The sequence below is a fragment of the Lissotriton vulgaris genome, chromosome 7 (genome assembly GCF_964263255.1).
Source record: "Lissotriton vulgaris chromosome 7, aLisVul1.2, whole genome shotgun sequence".
NCBI classification, from domain to species: Eukaryota; Metazoa; Chordata; class Amphibia; order Caudata; family Salamandridae; genus Lissotriton; species Lissotriton vulgaris.
This window is the reverse complement of record NC_141695.1, coordinates 844,819,677-844,839,563: the sequence shown is the minus strand read 5'-3', so window position 1 is coordinate 844,839,563 and position 19,887 is coordinate 844,819,677. Positions and strand designations below refer to the sequence as shown.

General features: G+C 44.4%; 1 protein-coding gene across 1 annotated transcript in view; it reads right to left on the bottom strand.

Moving 5' to 3' along the window:
• Positions 1 to 12,056, bottom strand: part of CCNJL (cyclin J like) — a 127,719-nt gene extending 115,663 nt beyond the window's left edge. The window contains exons 1-2 of the mRNA XM_086931205.1: positions 11,437 to 12,056; positions 11,016 to 11,116 (exon numbers count right to left, since the gene is read on the bottom strand). Coding sequence (XP_086787331.1) covers positions 11,016 to 11,084 — 69 coding nt within the window. The 5' untranslated portion in view covers positions 11,085 to 11,116; positions 11,437 to 12,056. The remainder of the gene's footprint in view (positions 1 to 11,015; positions 11,117 to 11,436) is intronic.
• Between the last annotated feature and the right edge of the window lie 7,831 nt (positions 12,057 to 19,887).

Below are 19,887 nucleotides of genomic sequence, written 5' to 3'. Positions count from 1 at the left end.
CAGCTGGGAGAGACGGAATTCTTTAGATATACCCAACTGCGACACGCCCTTATGGCGGTACTGCCGGATGGTGAGAAGGTCCCTGAGTCGTCCCCGCTAGAAGACAGGGTGTTGGATGGTCATATGCCGGACAGTGCCATTTCATTGGTCTACAAAAATTGATCAACGTCCGAACGGACCTCCTTCTGAGTGTGAGGGACCAGTGGGTGCGTGATGGAGTTGAACTGGATGATGAGGATTGGCAGTATGCGGTATCTTCTTCCAAGGAAGTGGCAATCCCAGCTAGATTACGCTTGGTCCAATTAAAAATTTTGCATAGAGTGTATGTGACCGGCCCCCGGTTGATTCATATGGGCCACTTGGTGGACGGTCTTTGTAGGCGTGGTTGTGGTGAACTGGCCACATTCATGCACATTATCTGGGAGTGCCACGCCGTCGCCTCTTACTGGAAGCGTGTCCATGCCGTGATGCGTGAGGTGACTGGTGTTGATTTGCCGGCGGAGGCCCGGCGCTGCTTGCTGAATGTGTGGGTCCCCACGGACTACAATAATGCGCAAACCCAATGGGTCACCTTGGGAAACATGGTGGCGAAGCGTGACATCGCTCAGAAGTGGGGCGCCCGTCCCCTCCCTCTGTGGAACTGTGGAAGACCAACATGGATTGGTGTATGGTTCGCGAGAAAACGGTGTACGTGGCCCGGGGCAAGCCCAAGAAGTGGAATATGATCTGGGGGGCCTGGAACGAGTACAGGGGTGATATCTGTCTCCCTCCCGATACTGCCCCATTGGACATACGGCTTTCTCCCTAGCCTTTAATTCCAACATACTCATTTCATTGCCATCCTGTTTTCCTTTCCTCCCAATATTGTCCACTTTGTACTGCTCAGTTGCACTCTGCGGGCATAAGGCCCTGCCTTCTCCTGCGTTGGGTATGGTCGCATTTATGTACTTATTTCTTGTCTTTTCACATTGGTTCCGATGTTTCTTTAGGTTCTTCAACTCATAGGTTTGCCGTTATTATAACATAAAACTAAACCGGATACGATTCTAGAATATGTGCTGTGTGCACTGATCATCCTTCTTCTAATAATGCTGCCTAGCCTCCGGGATGTAAGGCTAAATAGCTGTGTGCCTTAATTTTTCAATAAAGGTTTCCCCCCCCCAAAAAAAAAAACACACAAAAAAAAAAGAACTGAGAGGAGCTAAAGGCGGATATGGCCACCTCCCTGAACATACTTCGAACAGACATCCATAACCACCTAACATCTTCAACAAGATGTCGACTGTCTCCAGATCCAAAGCTCTGGTGCAGACTAAGATGCAGGAGCTGAAGAGCAGGTCAGAACTTATGGAGACAGAGGTCGATCTCCTCTGCAACCAGCTCAAAACTGAATTCCTGAAAAGTGAAGATCTTGAAAATAGGATGAGGAGAGACAAAGTATGGATTTGGAACTAACAGGAAGGCGCAGAGGATCCAAACTTGGAAGCCTCTATCCAGGGCCTCTTCGCGAAACTCACATGAAGGTGAAGATCGAACGAGCGCATAGAGTGGGGCCCCTAGGCCCAGAGAGAACCATCGCCCTTGGGGTGTACTGGTCAAGCTATACTCCTTTTAGCTGAAAGAGGCAATCCTTCAGGTGGCGCAAAGGACCAAGGAGGTTTAATTCCAGGGGATGACCTGCGCCATCTTTCAGGACATTGCCCCAACCACGCTAGCAAGACACCTGCAATTCCGACAAATTAGCAACAAACTACGTCGGGAAAACATCAAATACGAGTGGCCTTATTCTTCCACTCTTCACTACAGTTCAAGCCAGACTCCTGTAAGATCAGCAGAGAAGGTAGATTCATCATGGTGAAGGGCTACATACAATGTCACTGTTGTACTTTTGATACGTTATATGCCCCCAATACAAACCAGGTCTCATTTCTGCACACATTTCGCTCTACATTGGGGACCTTTGCAGAAGGGACAATAGTGGTTATGGAAGAAATTAACCTCACATGGGCTCGAATACAGACAGCACGCACCCAAAACGCTCACTCACAGGAAGCTTTCCAAGTCCTTGAAAAAAGCTTTTGGAGAGTTGGGCCTGTTAGATGCTTGGTGTGCACTACATCCAGAGGACCGAGACTAAACATTCTTTTCACAGTCACATAGAAGTTATTCACGCTTTCATAAGTAATACCCTATGTCAGGCTTTATAACAGGCCTCATTCTATCTAATAGCACTACCTGATAATGATCTAGTCTTCTTTAGCTTGGACTGGGAGGCCCTACCCTCGAAATAGAAGTTATTTCACACTTTCATAAGTAATACCCTATGTCAGGCTTTACAACAGGCCTCATTCTATCTAATAGCACTACCTGATAATGATCTAGTCTTCTTTAGCTTGGACTGGGATGCCCTACCCTCGAAATACAGAAGGCAGCTTTTTCCAAGATCCCTAGTGAGTGATAGCCTTTCGCGTGATAACCAGATAAAAACCCTAAACCAGTATTTGCAGTTAAATTACCCACATGACACTTCCCCGTGAAATACCTGGGACACCTTCAAGGCGGTGCTAAGGGGGCAATGCATAGCCTTAAACTCTTCCCTGAAGACTAGGGCCAAGGAGAGAGAGGTATTGAAGGAAGAACTCAAAGTTGCTGAACGCACGCATAAAGATAACCCTACTCTCCTGCATCAGAAAAAGGTTACCGCTCTCAAAGGGAAACTTAACGCGAGTTATAATAAGAGCGGAATTCACCCCACTACACTTACAGCGCACTACATATTAGTGGTGTATTAAAGTGGGCTACCATATGGCTAGGCAACAGAGGGTGAAGATTGAAAAAGAATACATAGGGGATATCCATAGTGACCATGGTGAGACTATTACACGAGATACAGAGAAAACCCATGTCTTCGGACATTTCTACAAGTCTTTATACACTGCAGATATCACAGACGAGAAGGAACAGCTAGATTATTTACAAAGAGTACCTCTCCCCCAGGTCTGTCACCCAAAAAGACACATTAGGGGACCCCATCACAGGAGACGAAGTACACCTGGCGATTACTAATGTTAAACTGCACAAATCACCGGGCCGGGTGGCCTTGCAGCTCAATTTTACAAAACATTTAAAGCAGAACTAGTCCCCCATATGGTATCCCTCTTCAACTACATGGCCGACACCTGTGTGGTTTTCTCCTCTATGAGCGAATCGGTTATAACTAAACAAGGAAAGGACTTGAGGAAGTGCAGCTCCTACCACTCAATCAAATCTTGATGCCAAAATATATTCTTAAATCTTAGCAGCCCCTCTGGACGATTTACTCCCGGATTTGATACATCCGTACCAATGCGGCTACAGCAAGTTAAGGCAAACATGATAACATCAGAAGGGTGGTCCACCTGGTTGAGAAAGTCATCATAAAGCCTGTACCGGCAGTCCATCTGATGCTAGATGCGGAAAGAGCTTTTTACCGGGTCGACTGGCCCTTCCTGTTTTACACACTGAGGAGATTTGGCTTTATTGAGCGCTTCCTAACTAAGATTAAAGCGAACTATGCAGCACACACAGGGTCGTGATTAATGGAGTCAGCTCCATAGGGTTCCCCCTAGGGCAGGTGCATACGCCAGGGATGTCTTTTATCATGCCTGCAATTTGCGTTAAGCATTGAACCACTGGTGGCTATGATACAGCTGAACCCTTAGATTAAAGGTTTTCGGTTTGCTTCGGAAGAGCACAAACATTCCTCATTTGTAGACAACATCCTGCTGTCCTTAGCCTCCCCACACTTGCCTTTAGTGGCCATCCTGGAAGAGTTACGCCTCTCCGAGGGAATTGCAAGTTTCCGCATCAATTTGAGTAAATCCTTCTTAGTCAATTTGATAGTCCCTTCAGCTGATGTGAAACAGCTGAGTAGCTCTATACCCTTCCAATGGGCAAAACATGACATCACATATCTAAACATTAAACTCACTTACAACCTTAAAGACCTATTTCGGTTTAACTATCAGACATTATTATGGCAACTACGAACTGTCTTTAAGAGATGGGCACTCACTTATGTACCTCTCAGTCAGGAAGGATAAAAGCTATTAAAATGAAAGTCCTACCAAAACTACTCTATCTATTTCAGGGACTCCTAATAGAAGTAGATAGGGGCTATTTCACAGCCCTGCACTCCCAGATAATCAGCTTTATCTCGCAAAAGGTTAGCTTGCCTGCCCTACAGGTTACTATGGCTGCATAAATCCTCAGGGCCCATCAGTACCTGACTTTAACGTTTAATACAAAACCGCACAACAGAGTAATTTCAGAGTGGTCCGCTTGCGAGTCTGACAAACACTGGCTCGTCGTGGACAGGGCTGTGGTCGGTAAATAGATCTGGGAATTACTATAGAAACCCAAATCTGACTAACCCCCCGAACACTTACCTGAACACCCCCACACAGACGTCTCCGGTATGGGATGAAATGGCTAGATTCAAGCAGTGGAAGACCATTCCCTCCCCTTTCATCCCAATCCACTTAAATCTGACATTTCCCCAGTGTTACATTTAGGACCCTTTGAGGCATGGAGAGTGGGGGGCTGCCTTGCTATTCAGACTTATTCCACAACTGGGACATCTGAACCTTTGAAAATTGTCAGCAGGACTTTCAATTGCCACCCATGGAACATTTCTGTAATAATCCACTCAAACACTGGGTACTTAAATCAGAGTTACATGAAGCAGCTACACATGACCTATCGCCTATAGAACAATTATTTCGCAAAAGCAGTGTCACAATGAGAATTATTTCTTCCCTTTATACCGAGACAATGGACAGGCAGTGCACTCCTAGTCCTCGACACATGGACCACTGGGAATACACACTGGGAGGTCCTATTACAGAGGCCCAATGGGCTAGACTGGTGAGGAATATATCCCAGTTTAACCATTTAATGGGCGTAAGGGAGGTTCATTATAAAACTATTATTTGACTGGTAGCTCTACCCCGCTAAACTGAAGCGACTATTCCCCCAGATCATTTTGGATCTTTGCTGGAGAGGCTGTGGTCTAGTGGGCGACTTAAAACATATATGTGGGACTGTCCAACTACCATCCCTTCTGCACCGAAATATTAGCTCAACTCAAAACAATACTGGGGTATCCCATCCCAAATGACTCCGGCTTCGTACTCCTTAGTGCTAAGGAGCGACTCCCTTAAATATCAGATGAATGGTGATAAGTCTATTTTGTGGCTATGACTGGGAGCAGCCAAAATGAGAGTGGCGGCAGCATGGAAACAAGTGGAAGGACCATCCCTGCCACAGTGGCATGCACTACTATTGCGAGCAATTACAATGGAGCGCATCACGGATGTGTTACTGGACTCTTACAAAAATGTTGAATACATTTGGGGCCCCTTTGTGAGCTACTTTTTTGAATGCCTACAGCTGTGTGCGTGCATTACTAGAAAGAGGGCTCTCTAATCTATTCCAATTCTGATTGACAGTGTTCGTGATTAGGTGGGAACGCCTGGGGGCCAGATCTACCTCTTTAGAAGTGTAATACGCATGCTTACAGAGATGATTTTTTGTACTGTTTTAAGATACTCCCATGTACCGTGATTTTCTTTTGTGTGCATTCGCTGGGGATCACAAGTTCATTTTGCTGGGGTGTGGAGGGGTGGGGGCATTTGTTAATCTGTACTTTCATGTAATGGACATGAAAAGCTATCCGAACACTAGACACTTCTATAGTTGTGAACACTATCTCTGTGCTAGCAATCAGACTTTTAGAAGGAGGGCCAATTGCTTGTTTACATTGTGAGCCTGTGAAAAATTAGTAAAGAAAATGTTGAGATAAAAAAATGTTTCTCATCCTAAAATCCAGAAACTTCAAATATAATGTTGCTGATTTAAAAAGCTGTGGCTGAATAATAAAACAAAAGCAGTTTCACTTGACCTAATCTTCTCCAAGTCCAAACTACAACTGGTTAATTGCCCACACCGTTAACAGCTAACTTAAAACTGTTATTATTCCCAGCAGATTCAACCCATGCAGTGCAGTAGGGTCAACTTCTCCACGATGAATACACAGGGACTAGTTTTACTATCCTTAATTTCGTCACAATATTTATTTGACTACATGGAGAGAAATGGCAAGATGTCCTAATTCTAGACATACAAACACCTGATGGGTTCACTGACAATTCGAAAAATTCTCCTAATAGTTTACAATCCCCAATATTCAAATAATCACCACATAAGCAATATTACCATAACAAAGATGTTAGCAATATTTGTTTAAAAGACTTTATTCCCATTTATCCAACATTTTCCTCCATAAACTGCTAACAAAATTACTATGTTGGATGTTGAAGCAGGGGAGGGACTCAAGGGGCTCACAAAGGTTCTCTGTTCGGGGTGATTTTTATAACTTCTCTTCTTGCAAAGCCATATCCCTTAGCCCGATTGGTCAGGTGAGACTTTCTTACAAGGAGGACTGGATGTGTTCACTATGGGAAAGGCCCTGAGCATCTATGGTTTTAGGTGTATACTGGATGATATGGTAAAAACAGAAGATTAAACAAGTGAACAAGTCACAGTATTCAAAAACTATTAATCAAGCCTCTAGTATAGTATTTAACATGTTCTACATGTTGGATAACAGAAGGCAGAGTTGGATTGGCATAAGATAGAGAAATTGGTATTAGTCCTCTACTGCATGGTAGGTACTTCTCCATTTCATAGTCAAGCCCTTTTTTCCAGCTACAGACACCAAGCCAGCAGGAGGTCATTGCTCGAATTAAGCTTCTGGGCGGTATTAAATAGTCAATAATTTGTATGGATTTGTGCCTCACAGGTTCTATAGGAGCAGACACAGACATATCACAAAGGGGAATCAATAGAACAGAGAAGATCAAATGACTGGACTATCGCAGCAAGAGATTTTAATTAGCAGAATTGTTATTTTATTTTCATGGTGGGGATCATGAACAATCTAGTTTTCACAATAATATATTTGTTGCTAAATATGTTATATGCAGAAAATGTGACGGTCTTCAAAAGCACGACGACATCCTTCACTTAAAAATGTTCATCATAACCTAGATCTGTATTTTATACAATCAGGATGTATACCGCTTGAAATTTAAAATCCATCAGGGGTAAACTAGAACTTTAACTCACACATTCATCCAATTATGAAGCTTTCCATTTGTGCATAAAATGCAGCAAAACTCTTTAAACTATTTGAGTTGATTGCGCACTCCCCTCATGAAGCTGGCTTACAAATACACTCAACTAGAGCAATGGAATGCTCACCTCCAAGTGCGAGACCGCCCTCTCCTGCACCAAGCATAATGGAGCACTTGTTGGCACCCTGAACCTCCATCCTACCAACTATACGCAGATGCACCCCAGCAAAGAGAGGTACGAGTTCCAAGTGCCTGGGAAGATGTAAGCATGTCTCCAGGGAGGCAAACCTATTCCAGAAACACTAAGAACGCTCTATTGAAGACGTTTTGTTTTTTTCAAAACTCTTTTTTTTATTAAGATCGCAGAGATAAACATACACAGTGCTCCGATCCCCGGAGGGCCTGTGACAACAATTATGCTTCATAATGTGCGATTCCTTTAACTGTCATACCCTCCACCCACCACCCCACACCCCAACTACCCAACCCTCCCCTCCCTCCGGCTGCACAATGTCTCTTCAATACTGTTCAGGGTAATCATACATAAGTCCGTATATGTAACCTTGTCTCGACATGCCCATTACAACTATTGAAGATGTTTTTTGTTTACCAACAATATCAAGTACTAAGTCCCTACGGTCTCCAAATCTTTGTTTGCTTGTGCCACGCAAACGTCCGCGAGTTTAATACAACTCAATACTCCTCGACTTTCACGAAACAAGTGCAAAACCAAAATTGCACACTTGATACATTAGAAGCAGTGCTAGAACTAGAAGATTCAAGCATTACAGAAATTGTGGACCACGAGTCAAGAACACAACACAGTAGCAATCAAACAGAATATATCAGTATAGACCCCTGATACGTTAGTTGCATGAACATAATCCATTGGGCGAAACTCTTCGGTCTAGAATCATCGAAATCCCACTGTTTTAATATATAATTTGTGCTTAAAACAGCTGATCCAAATAACCTGCTGAACCCAGGTCTAATCTGGGAATCAGATGACCAAAGTTCATCGGAACATGCAGGTCTGTCCTGCTGTGTGCATGATGCCCCTCTAGCGCAACACACACAGCAGGGTTCTGTTTCGATCTTACCTCGTTTTTCTGTCCAAAAAGGCTTTAGGAGACAGTGACCCCTTCTTTGCCTTCACCTACCACCTATTTGTGAAAGATACCAAATTATCATCTCCGGTCCCTCCTACCTACCCACATATTCAACAAGTTATCTATAATCCTTTGTCCAATGCTTCACATAACCTTACTTGCTGAACTCATCAAAACGGAAATCATACACTTTACTTTATTCCTACCTGCTGTCAATATCAAATGTTCTATAATCACCCCGTTATCCTCTATGTATAATAGGGCTGAAACTTTAGGGTCCACCTTAACAGTCATACATATCTTTTGGTTTAATTGCCTCAACAAGCATTCCATCTACTAAATCTAAAAAAAGTTAAATTTTCGCAAGAGCTCACTCCTCATCTCACTATTCACTAACACCGCTCTGCTTGACAATGGGGGATCCACTATTGACAGAAAAAAGTAATCACATCCAACATCACATCACGCTATTCCCGTTGATCAGACATCATGTACCTCTAGTCATGCTTTTAAACCAGCTGTCAACAATCACCTACTTAGATTGAAAATCATTAACTGACATTCAGTGAGCTACTCATTTACACAGATAGTGGTGGTGCCAAAATGCCTTGCCATGCTGTTAGAGTCTCAGACAGAGAAATAGGTTCACTGGCTTGCTATCACCCTCCTAGCCTCTTGTGTTTAATCCTGTGGTCTTGTATAGCGATTGAGGTCACCTCTATGTGGACCTTGCGTAATGTTCTACATTTATCAGACAGTTTGGGGTGAAGTGATTCTGGTAGAAATGCTTATTTATAAGGCCATTAGAACTGCATTAATATGAACATGGCCTGAAACGTATGCAAGAAGGTGTGTAAACTGTCACTAGCCAACGCAACGGGGAGGATGAAGCAGGAGATTAAATTACCTTCACACAATGAGGCGAGACTGCATGCGCAAAACTAGCCTCCATTTATGGAGCTACCCAATGGAAGAGTGAGGCGGGACAAAGCCCCGTACTACCTAACAAAAGATTTCGCCTGCGCAGTTGACGACAAGCGAAACCTAAAAAGGATACAGTATTACGGGGGTGGGCGCGGGGAGGTGCTTAAAAATAGGAGTGTCATAAGAGGTAAATGGGGAAATGAAGAACCAAAACACGGGCCATCAAACTAAAGAGGGTTTTATGTGAGTACTGGGCTATTTACACCATTCAATCACGTGTTAGCTTGGTTCACACCACAGAAGTTCTAAAACATAAATACAAACATAACTGATGTCAAGGTGTAGATGTGTTAAAACTAAACGATGTTTTGAAATTAACTTTTGATCCACTTAAAAATGTAAATACATTACAGTTAATATGTAAGAATAATATTTTTTATGTACCCAACTATGCGTTATTCATAAAAAAAGACTAACAAAATTTAAGGAAAAAAAAATCTAGTGCTAGTCGTGACATGAAACAGGACTAATACAGGAAAAAATGGTCATCAAGAGGAAATGGTCATTAAGCTACAATAGGAATATTTAGCCCAAAACAGGTATCAGCAAGCAAAGCTGCGCTGTAAAGTTAACTCTTCAAAGAGCATCTCTTGCCAATTACAAAGAACCTCATCTCCTTCTGCCCTCTAGAGCAACGCTTTTGTAAATGATATTGAATCGTTCCCTCTCTGCTACTTCTCAAAACAGCACGCTTATGAATGTCAATATAAACTTTCACAAACATACAGAGAATAATTCCAAAAAGAAACCATTCCCATCTTTCATTCAGGAAAAATGTAGATTTGCACAATGACAGGGAACAGTACTCACAAACAATAAGAACTTGCAAACGAATGCGTCCCCAACCTAACAAACTGCACAACTTTTTCTCAAATTCACTAGCTTGGAAGAAGCCACAAGTTATTACAGGCTAGCAATACGTCTGTACAGGCAGGCAGAACAGTCAGGAGTTCAGTTGATCACAGATATCACAATCCTCAACTCAGCATTGTCTAATCTTTCTGAAGGATTTCTAGCCACCCTCTGCGCATGGTGATTTGGCATTCCCAACTTCAGCACACTTTGTTATATCTCGAGGTTCTGGACAAGTAAGTTCTTTGGAATTCATGGGAGTGCAAAAATGTGTTTCTTGAAACCCTTACTTTTGTGCAATAGTATTTTGATACAATAAAGTGAACATTATTTTGTTTAATATTAAATATCCACCTACCTACACTGGGCTCTAAAACGATTACGCTCAAAATAATGTTTTTTTAAAAGTGTGTGTTATTTTATGGAACTGTCAGTGTCAGTCTTACTAAAGCAGACGAAGTCACTCGATTCTAAGTGGTAATTTATCCATTCTGGCACACTTCTGGAAACTATTTATTCTTCATCTATTGCTTTGGGGAAAATGTGGCAACTTACCATGCTAATTTCTCGTTTGGCCACTCAGGGTACTGGCTAGCTTCATTTGGGAAACACTACTCGCATCCCGGGATGCATAAAGCTTATTAGGGGCATGACATGGGTCTTTTGCGAAACAAATGGAGAGCACCACTTATACCATGGGTTTTGTATGCAGGCAAGGTAGTCATAGTTGAAATTATGTATTATGCAAGTATACAACAGTTTTAAGACCGATCGCATTCCATGTTGCAGCAACCTGACAACTCCCTATCCCCTATGAATATTGCTGGGTCCCCCTTCACCCTGAGACACTACCATTGACTCTTACACCTGTGCAAAGTAAGTCTCTGATACTAACCTTTATTCGCAAAGCCTGGTGGATGTCTGAGGCCAACTGTCCTTTCCACCAATGTGGCTCCAGCTCCATTCTCCCATCCAGGGTCAAAGCACCTCCGAGATCTATAGAAATTGAGGATTGAGGTCATTAAGGGATCCCGCAACATTAGAAATCCAGAAGTGGCTCTATCAAAACTACTATCAGGGAAGAGCATCCAGATGTCACTAACCCGAGAATCCCAAAATCCTCTAGAGGTTCTCCCACCCTTTTCTTACATCTTTCAGCGGATAGCCCTATGGGCTGTCCACCTCCAAACACCACAGAAAAAATACCAGCGGGTCTCCCAATCCCAGTGAAGATACCGGCGTTGTTTCTCATCAGAAGACCATACAGTATTGTTCCCCATTCCCATTATAAGCATTTCCAGAGGTAATAAGCTCACCTGTTCCAGCCGATTATGAATCCATAGTGCGAATTGTAGAAGACCCTACTCTCCCCCTCGGACTCCCGTCCAAAAGTACACCTTCCAGAAGTCCCGTCCAGCAGGCTAATGCTTTCCTTCTGATTTCTCCAATGCCCCTCTCGATCCCTTTCAGACTCCTGCTCCTCTTCCCAGGACCTAGCGTCCTAAAGTGGCTGCCTCCACTCTGTCTCCTGCTCACCCACTCCTGATCAGAGTCCCAAGATACCCTTCTCGAGAGTCAGTTATAGCGTATAGAGACTGAACTTCAGTGTACGCTCACGATCACTATGAGTCTGCGTCGAGTGAAAGGAATCATCCGCCTCCTGCTTCATTATCCATTCTCTACAGTCACCTTTCCTCAGCCTAACTCCTTACCAGCCCAGACTCCTCGTTTTCACTTCCCTCCACCAGCCCAATTTCTTGTACTTACTCTCTACCACGCTTCCCTAACTTTGCACTCCCGTATTCACCGTATCGTCAGTTCCCTCTCATCGCCCGCCCTCCCTCCTCACTCAGACACTTCTATCCACCTCTCCCTTCCGTGGGCCTCTTCCAGCCTTTCTCCGTCGCTCGCTCAATGGGAGCTTCGGGCACCAGTCGCCGCGCAGGCGCGACGCTAAGCACTCTGGAGATTGAAGTTTTTTTTCTTGTGGACGAAGGAAGGAAATTAGAAAAAAAGGACGAAACAGAAAGAGGACATGTCGTGAACTCATGTCCTGTAATACAAGGCGTTGCTATAGCCATCTTCGAAAAACCTCAACACTTGAAAGAGAAGGCCAAACAATTGTCCTTAAAACTGCTTAACGCCGAAAAAAATAGGCAGCAGGGCCTGATTAACTCTGGCTTTACCTTTTTGTTGTTGAAGACAAGAGAAATCCGCCCGAAGACGTTCAATATAGTACGTTTCATAGAATTTCTCCCCGTTTCAAGATGGCCGACGCCAGGCACGAGGGGCGTTCAAAGATTATAAAACCCGGGAAAGGGAGGCGTAGTCGTATGACGAATATGCAAAGACTGAAGTAAGTGTTTAGCACGTGCCCCTTTCGAAATGGCTGATTTTCGTTGTAGCTGTCTAGTTGCCAGGTCTTTAAAAAAAGACAAGCACAACTCCCATTAAAAAGAGCCCCATACATGCGAATGTGTTACAAAAATATACTTAAAGCAAACCTAAATGGTCTCAATCTAGGCAGGGCGACCTGATGTCCCGCATGTTCTCGGACATCCCGGTTTTCAGCGGACTCTATCCCGGTGTTCTGACACTTTGGGTAATTTTAAATATATGATCCGGTTTTCGGGAGGAAGAACCGGTTATTCTGCGAAGCAGAATTCAAATGTATTCTCCTTTCACAGGTATCTCTGAAGACTCGAAACATTTCAGTAATTTATCTGTTTCTGGCAGGCAGAAAATGAGGTCAGCCGCATGTTTTTCGGAAAGGGGAGGCGGGTGGGAAGGAGGGCAGCGGGTGTTTCAGGGTGGAAGTCTTGCCAAAGATAATGTTATGTAAATGTAGGCTTATAGATATGTGCCGATATATATATATATATATATATATATATATATATATATATATATATATATATATATATATATATATATATATATATATATATATATATATATACTCATATTTACTAATTTACAAGGCTCTGCGAACAAGCATTGAAAATGCAATAGGTCTTACTTTGATTAAGTTAAAGCCATTTGCTTTGCTAATGCTATTGTATAGCAAAGCAAATGGCTTTAACTAAATGAAAGGCGAGACTTATTGCGTTTTTAATGCTTGTTCATGGCTTGCGATATATATATATATATATATATATACATGTAAAGGACTTCGAAACTGCACTGATCCCACTGTGGAGAAACAGCGCTTGAGAAAGAAACTACTGGTACCAGCATGCTTGACACTATTTGCTCACTGGAGACGCCCACTGGGGAATATTTAAATTAATAGCATGCAGAAGGTGCCAGAACAAGCATCACAGTGCACTTCGTACCGTCATCCTATGAGTAAGGGGCTTTGCAGAGCCCCGAAACGCGTCAGGACTAAAAGAAATATCGGAGTGTAATCGCCGGTTTTGAAATAAAGGTTTTTTGGAACCAGTCCGCAGCTGAGGTCGTCCTTGCTTCAGGGCAAACAAGTTTGGATTTTATACACAGCAGCCTCGCCGTGAAGGACAAACCACCACAGATTTGTGGGGCCACGTTTGGAATGCTCGAAACCTGATGGCGAAGCAGACAAAGAAATCACCAGCGGTTTGCACTCGGAGGCCCACTGGGGTTTGAAAAATACATGTAAAGGACTTTGAAACTTCACTGATCCCACTGTGGAGAAACAGCGCTTGAGAAAGAAACTACCGGTACCAGCATGCTTGACACTATTTGCTCACTGGAGACGCCCACTGGGGAATATTTAAATTAGTAGCATGTAGAAGGCGCCAGAACAAGCATCACCATGCACTTCGTACCGTCATCCTATGAGTAAGGAGCTTTGCAAAGCCCTGAAACGCGTCAGGACTAAAAGAAATATCGGAATGTAATCGCCGGTTTTGAAATAAAGGTTTTTTGGAACAAGTCCGCAGCTGAGTTCGTCCTTGCTTCAGAGCAAACAAGTTTGGATATATATATATATATATATATATATATATATATATATATATATACTCATATTTACTAATTTACAAGGCTCTGCGAACAAGCATTGAAAATGCAATAGGTCTTGCCTTGGATTAATTTAAAGCCATTTGCTTTGCTAATGGTATTGTATAGCAAAGCAAATGGCTTTAACCTAATGAAATGCGAGACCTATTGCATTTTTTAATGCTTGTTCATGGCTTAAGATATATATCAGTAGAGTTAGGAAACCTCTTACAGTGTGAGTTAAGAGTCTGTCACCAATGGGGTTGTAGGGTCTTTTGCCACTAGTGTTAGGAGGTTTTAGTGTCCTTTGACACTCAGAGCCAGGAGACCATTCATCTCAAGAGTTAAGAGGCATGGAGACCTCTAATGTTAGGAGGCCTTTCACCATCTTGAAATTAGGAACGGGGACAATTAGGTGGCCATTTCAAGTATGTTTAAGGTCAGGAAGTTGGCGCCCACTAGTGAGTGCTCTCTGGTCGGAAGCTGTATTTTTAAGATTTTGTTAGAAAGACTGGTATTTCTTGGAGGCTGTCACACATATAAAAAGTACACTATAATCATCTAATTGATACTATTATATAGGGGAGAGGAGTTGGCCTAACTACTAGGACGGTCAACCTCGAATCTGGGGAACTGGGATCGAGTCTCGGCAATGACGCTGAACATCCTGTGATTCTGAGCAATCACTTAATCTCCCTGTGCCTAACAAAAAATGAATGTGCCCTTATTTAAAGCTCTCTGATACCCGATTCGGGTCAAGTTTGTGCTATATAAAACTCTGTAAGAGAAAAAAAAACTCTTTCACTGTACTACTCTTCTTATGGCTGTGGTGCCAAGTATACATAAAAAAATTCCCAAAGATACCTTGTACCCTACGTGTTCTTGGCCATGCAGAAGAACAGCAATGCACACTAAGCGAGAGAGCGAACAGTGTGCAATAAGCAAATAGCATTTCCTAATCCAATAAAGTGGGATAATTTAAAACAATCTTATTATGATTAAATCACATTCTGATTAATTTTCTAAATTATTGCTAACAATATCTTGATTTCATACCGCTCTAAATGTTAAGCAATATTATTGCTCAACAATCATTCATTGGCCTCAAAACGATGAAAGATCTGTCCGCCTGTTGGTGGGCGCTAGAGGGCGCGCATGCAGATGGCCGCACGTACGTGAGGCTCCTGCAAGCCTGGAGCATAAATTCTTCAATTATCCTGCACAACTGTCGCCAAACCCGAAATAAACGAGCGAGATTGCAGCGTCATCATTTGCCACACTCGCTGAAACTTTGGGGGCACTCTGACCTAGCGTGACGATATGAGGAGCCGGTAATCATCCCCGGAGAGTCTGAGCTGACTCCGGAAGTGCGTCCCTGGCTGGGAGTGGCGAGATCCGGTGCGGGTCGCTGCGACGGCGCTGCCTGGCCTGCCCACTGACGAGATCACAGTGAAAGACGGCTGGAGCACTGGTCGCGGAGCGGACAGGAGGTGAGGTCCCTTACACCACCCACCCGACACTGGCTGGGATAGAGGAGGCCCACGTGAGTTCGATTGTCGGAAGCAATAGAGCCGTATAGATGCAGGAGATTCGGGGACCCGGTCGATTTTGAAAGGGGCTATTGAGACATTCCACTGCCCACACCACCCATCATGGTCCGGCCTGCCAACCCCAGACCGAGAGTAGCCCGGCCTCGAGTGTCGACGACACAGTGATACAGGCATAACCCGGCATTGGATGGCCGACTGGCCTGCACGTTAGGAGCGCTCCTAACGGCTCCCGCCAAACCCTGCTGCTACCCCCTCTGGAAAGAGCTGCACCAACTACATGGAGTGAGACACGATCTAGTGCAGCGCAACACCGGTTTGGAGCCCGGCATTATAGCTGAGTGTGGGTGGAGTGCCTGGGATACGCCTATGAAACCGAACTTGCCTGGTTTGCGGAGTGAGCACAGGTGTGACGGAACCCCTGCATTATATTCACATCTGTGATAGGCGATACAGCGAGAAACCGCGCTGTTCCCTCGCTGGACTGGACAGCTGCAAATTTTGGCACTGTGGGGCTGGGGCTGGCCTACTATCGCCTCAGACTGAGAACTGCACAAGGAGGAGGCGTTGGACATCGGCGGGAGTCCGTGGCTCTATGAGACGCAAGAACACCGGAGAACCCATTACCCGGCTCACTGCGACACACGTGAGGTACGACGTTGTACACTAATTGCGATACCCACACCACCATCGCGATCCCGATACCATTGATTGTAACAATACACAGAGCTGGGGAGGGTAGCTTTACCTCCACTGCAGAACTGTTGCACACCCTGTAGCCAAACAGAAAGAGACGCTGCCGCGGAGGTCTCGTTTGCTTGGGCTCAATCTTCGCCGATCCTGCAACTTACCACAGCATTCTGCGGATCTGCGGAGTCTGGCTGCCTACTTCATCTCATCTGCTCCAGAGTCAAGAATGCCAAGCTAACAACGAGAGCGGAAGACCGTCACAGCGCCTATGACACAGGGATCCACCCCCGCCCTGAGAAAATATATCACCCGCACAAACTTGAACACTAAAGGCTCTAGTACTAACTCAATCATGGGCAAACCGGACAATCGTCAGTCAAAACTCACCTTTGAAACCCAGCTACAAAAAAAGGACTGAAGCCGGCTTCGGAAGCTGGAGGATCCGGCTGTCAGATTCCGCTGTGATGTATCCCCAGGATTGTACCGATGCTATAAAGGGGCCCACCTCTAGATCATCCCAAGTCTGACACTATTAGTACACAGACTGTTAAGGAGATCAAGCGGGGGAAAATATAAGGTCCGGAGGGGAACTGCTGGGCTGCTGGAACCGGAGATCTGAAATATACAAAGCACGGAATAAGTGGGGTTGGGGCTTACTAGATTGAACAATAACTAACCATGTTACTCTTTCCTCACCTGTATTTAACATTCAGGAGTGTTGATATAAGAGGTAAGGAAATGGACAACTCATCATCCCCCAAGGTTACTGTAATGAGAAATAACAGCCTCTATGTAACTAGATTCAACCACAACAACTATCACTTCTTGGTATTGTCTAAACAAGAAAATACACCTACCCCTTAAGGGATAAAGAATACCCAACGATCCTCTGGAAACCGAAGACCACCAATTCTATACCTCTAGACTCCTTAAGTATTGATTTTTATGAAATAGAGCTTGCATTAACTCATGTACGAAGTAGTGTCATATAGGTGTACATAACTCTGTCACCTAGCGTTTCACTAACGCACTCGGTTCCCTCCACAAAGAAAATGAGAACGTAAGTTCTAACAAACAAATGATATCAGCAGCTCAGGAAAAAGGAAGATCCAAAAGTATAGTTTTTTTCCCAAAACCAACGATCCACAATAGTCAGGGAAATAAATCTGGTAAGTAGTCACTACTAGCGTTCAATACTTTCACAGATCCACAAAGTAATTAGGATTCAAAAGTGTGCAGGGAACAAACAGGACACCGGAACCCTGAACCAAGTATGCACCACCTTGAACCCAGAAAAAAGAAGACCTGAAAACTGTTGGCGTACGATGTAGGCGCTTCCTAAGCCCCAGCCAATAATCCACGGTACTCCAGACTCTCACACCCTCGAAACAAGCCCCACCTGTACCTGTAGATAGGCGCTTCCTAAGCCTCCGCCAAAATATCCAAAGTGGAGCGTGCCCACACTCGGGAACGTTCCTTCCAGCCAATCCAGGTAGGCGCTTCCTAAGCCTCTGCCAAGTAATCCACACCACAACGTGATTTGGAAATCACCGATCCTCCAGACAAGTACGAACTCCGCAATAACGAATAATCGGCAGCGCGTTCTGCCTGAATGCACGGTAAATGCTCTTTTCCCTGGCGCCACGCGTCATTACAGCGCGCCGCCCCAAGGATCATGGGATTTGTAGTTTCTAGTCCCTTGAGCGAGTCTTAGTGCAGGCAGTGTCTACCAGCGGTCGGGGAAGCGTGACAGTACACCCCCTTCTCCGATACTCACTGACTGCCACCAGGTTTGCCCGGATGCAGGCGATGAAACAAACGCACTAGTCTCGGAGCATGCACAGCCGCAACAGGCTCCCATGAATCTTCCTCAGGCCCATACCCCTTCCAGGATATCAAGTACTGTAGTTTGCCTCTCACTCTCCTAGCATCCAGAATCCTTTGCACTTCATACTCAACGTCTTGTTGCACTCTCACAGGCACTGGGGGTTTATTGCGAGGACTTTTGGCAGGTTTCAGAAGAGACACATGGAAAACCGGATGGATCCGGAAATGAGTTGGAAGATGCAATTTCACAGCCACCGGGTTTATATGCTTGATCACCCTATAAGGACCTATAAATCTAGGATTGAAAACACTATTTGCGAAAACGAATATTCCGAGTGGACAGCCACACCCAATCCCCTTTTTTGTACTCTGGACATGCCTTACGATGTTTATCTGCCTGCATCTTATACCTCCTTTTAGCTTTCTCCAGGTTATTCCGTGCTTGTATCACAGTGTTTCGGATAGTAACCAATCGGGAGTGCAATGTAGGGATTTTAACAGTAAAAGAGGGCAAACTCAAAGGGGTAAATCTGGGGTGAAACCCGTAGGTACAATAGAAAGGAGTGTACTGAGTGGAAGTATGAATTGCATCATTGTACGCCACCTCGGCGGCCCACAGCAAATCAACCCATGCGTCAGTGGTGGTGTCAACGAAACATCCCAGATATTGCTTGAGCGTTTGATTCAACCTTTCGGTCTGACCGTCAGTTTGGGGATGAAAGCTGGTGGAGAGAGAGGAAGAAATGCAAAGTTTCTCACACCACGCCTTCCAAAAGTTCTCCGTAAATTGCGCCCCCCTATCAGACACTATGGAACGAGGAAGCCCATGTAACATGACTATATGTTGGAGCAAAAGATGAGCTAACTGACCAGCGTTTGGTACTTGCTTACATGAAATGAAATGCCCCATCTTTGTTAAGTAATCCACCACTACGATGATGGCTGTCATACCCTGATCTTTAGGCAACCCCACCACAAAGTCTACTGAGAACCTCTCCCAGGGAATCGCTGGAGTAGGCATAACTTGCAAGAGCCCCTGGGTGGGACGATGATCACTCTTGGCCTGCGAACATATGGAACAGTTTTTTACCCATGCAAATACGTCTGGACGAATGGTAGGCCACCAGAATTTCCTCAACATCTTTTCCAAAGTCTTTTGTCCTCCAGTATGGCCTGCACAGGGAAGGTTGTGACACCAATCGAATGCTTTTTAACGTAAACTCAGGGTGGGCAGAAGCATCTGTTGGCCTTTCATGGGTAACCCTTGTTTAAGTTTCCACTCCGGATGCATTCGAATCCAGGTTTTCCATTCGAAGGTCTGAATCCCTCTCTTGGTTTTCTGGAGGAAGTCTTCCAGACTGTTGCGTGTTTATCTAGGTTCCTGATCGATACTGTGACCTTATGCCCCTATTCGGCTATAAATCCATTTATTCCCTATATTGGCATAACCGTTCAAGTGCGATTTTCTGAAAAGTCATCTCTGGCCTCACACGAACAGAGCCACATTCCAGCATAGTTCTCTCTGCCACTTCCTTTGCGACCAATTAGTGCAATGACAGAGCAGTAGTCACTATCTGATATTCCTAGATAACACTCCGAGTTCTTCAACAAGATAAAAACTCCGCAAACCTGGAAATCCCCGCTTGCTGTGTTTTGATTAGTAATGGAACTCTAATGAGCAACTGATAACTATCACTTCCTAGTGACATCTTTAATTGACGTCTT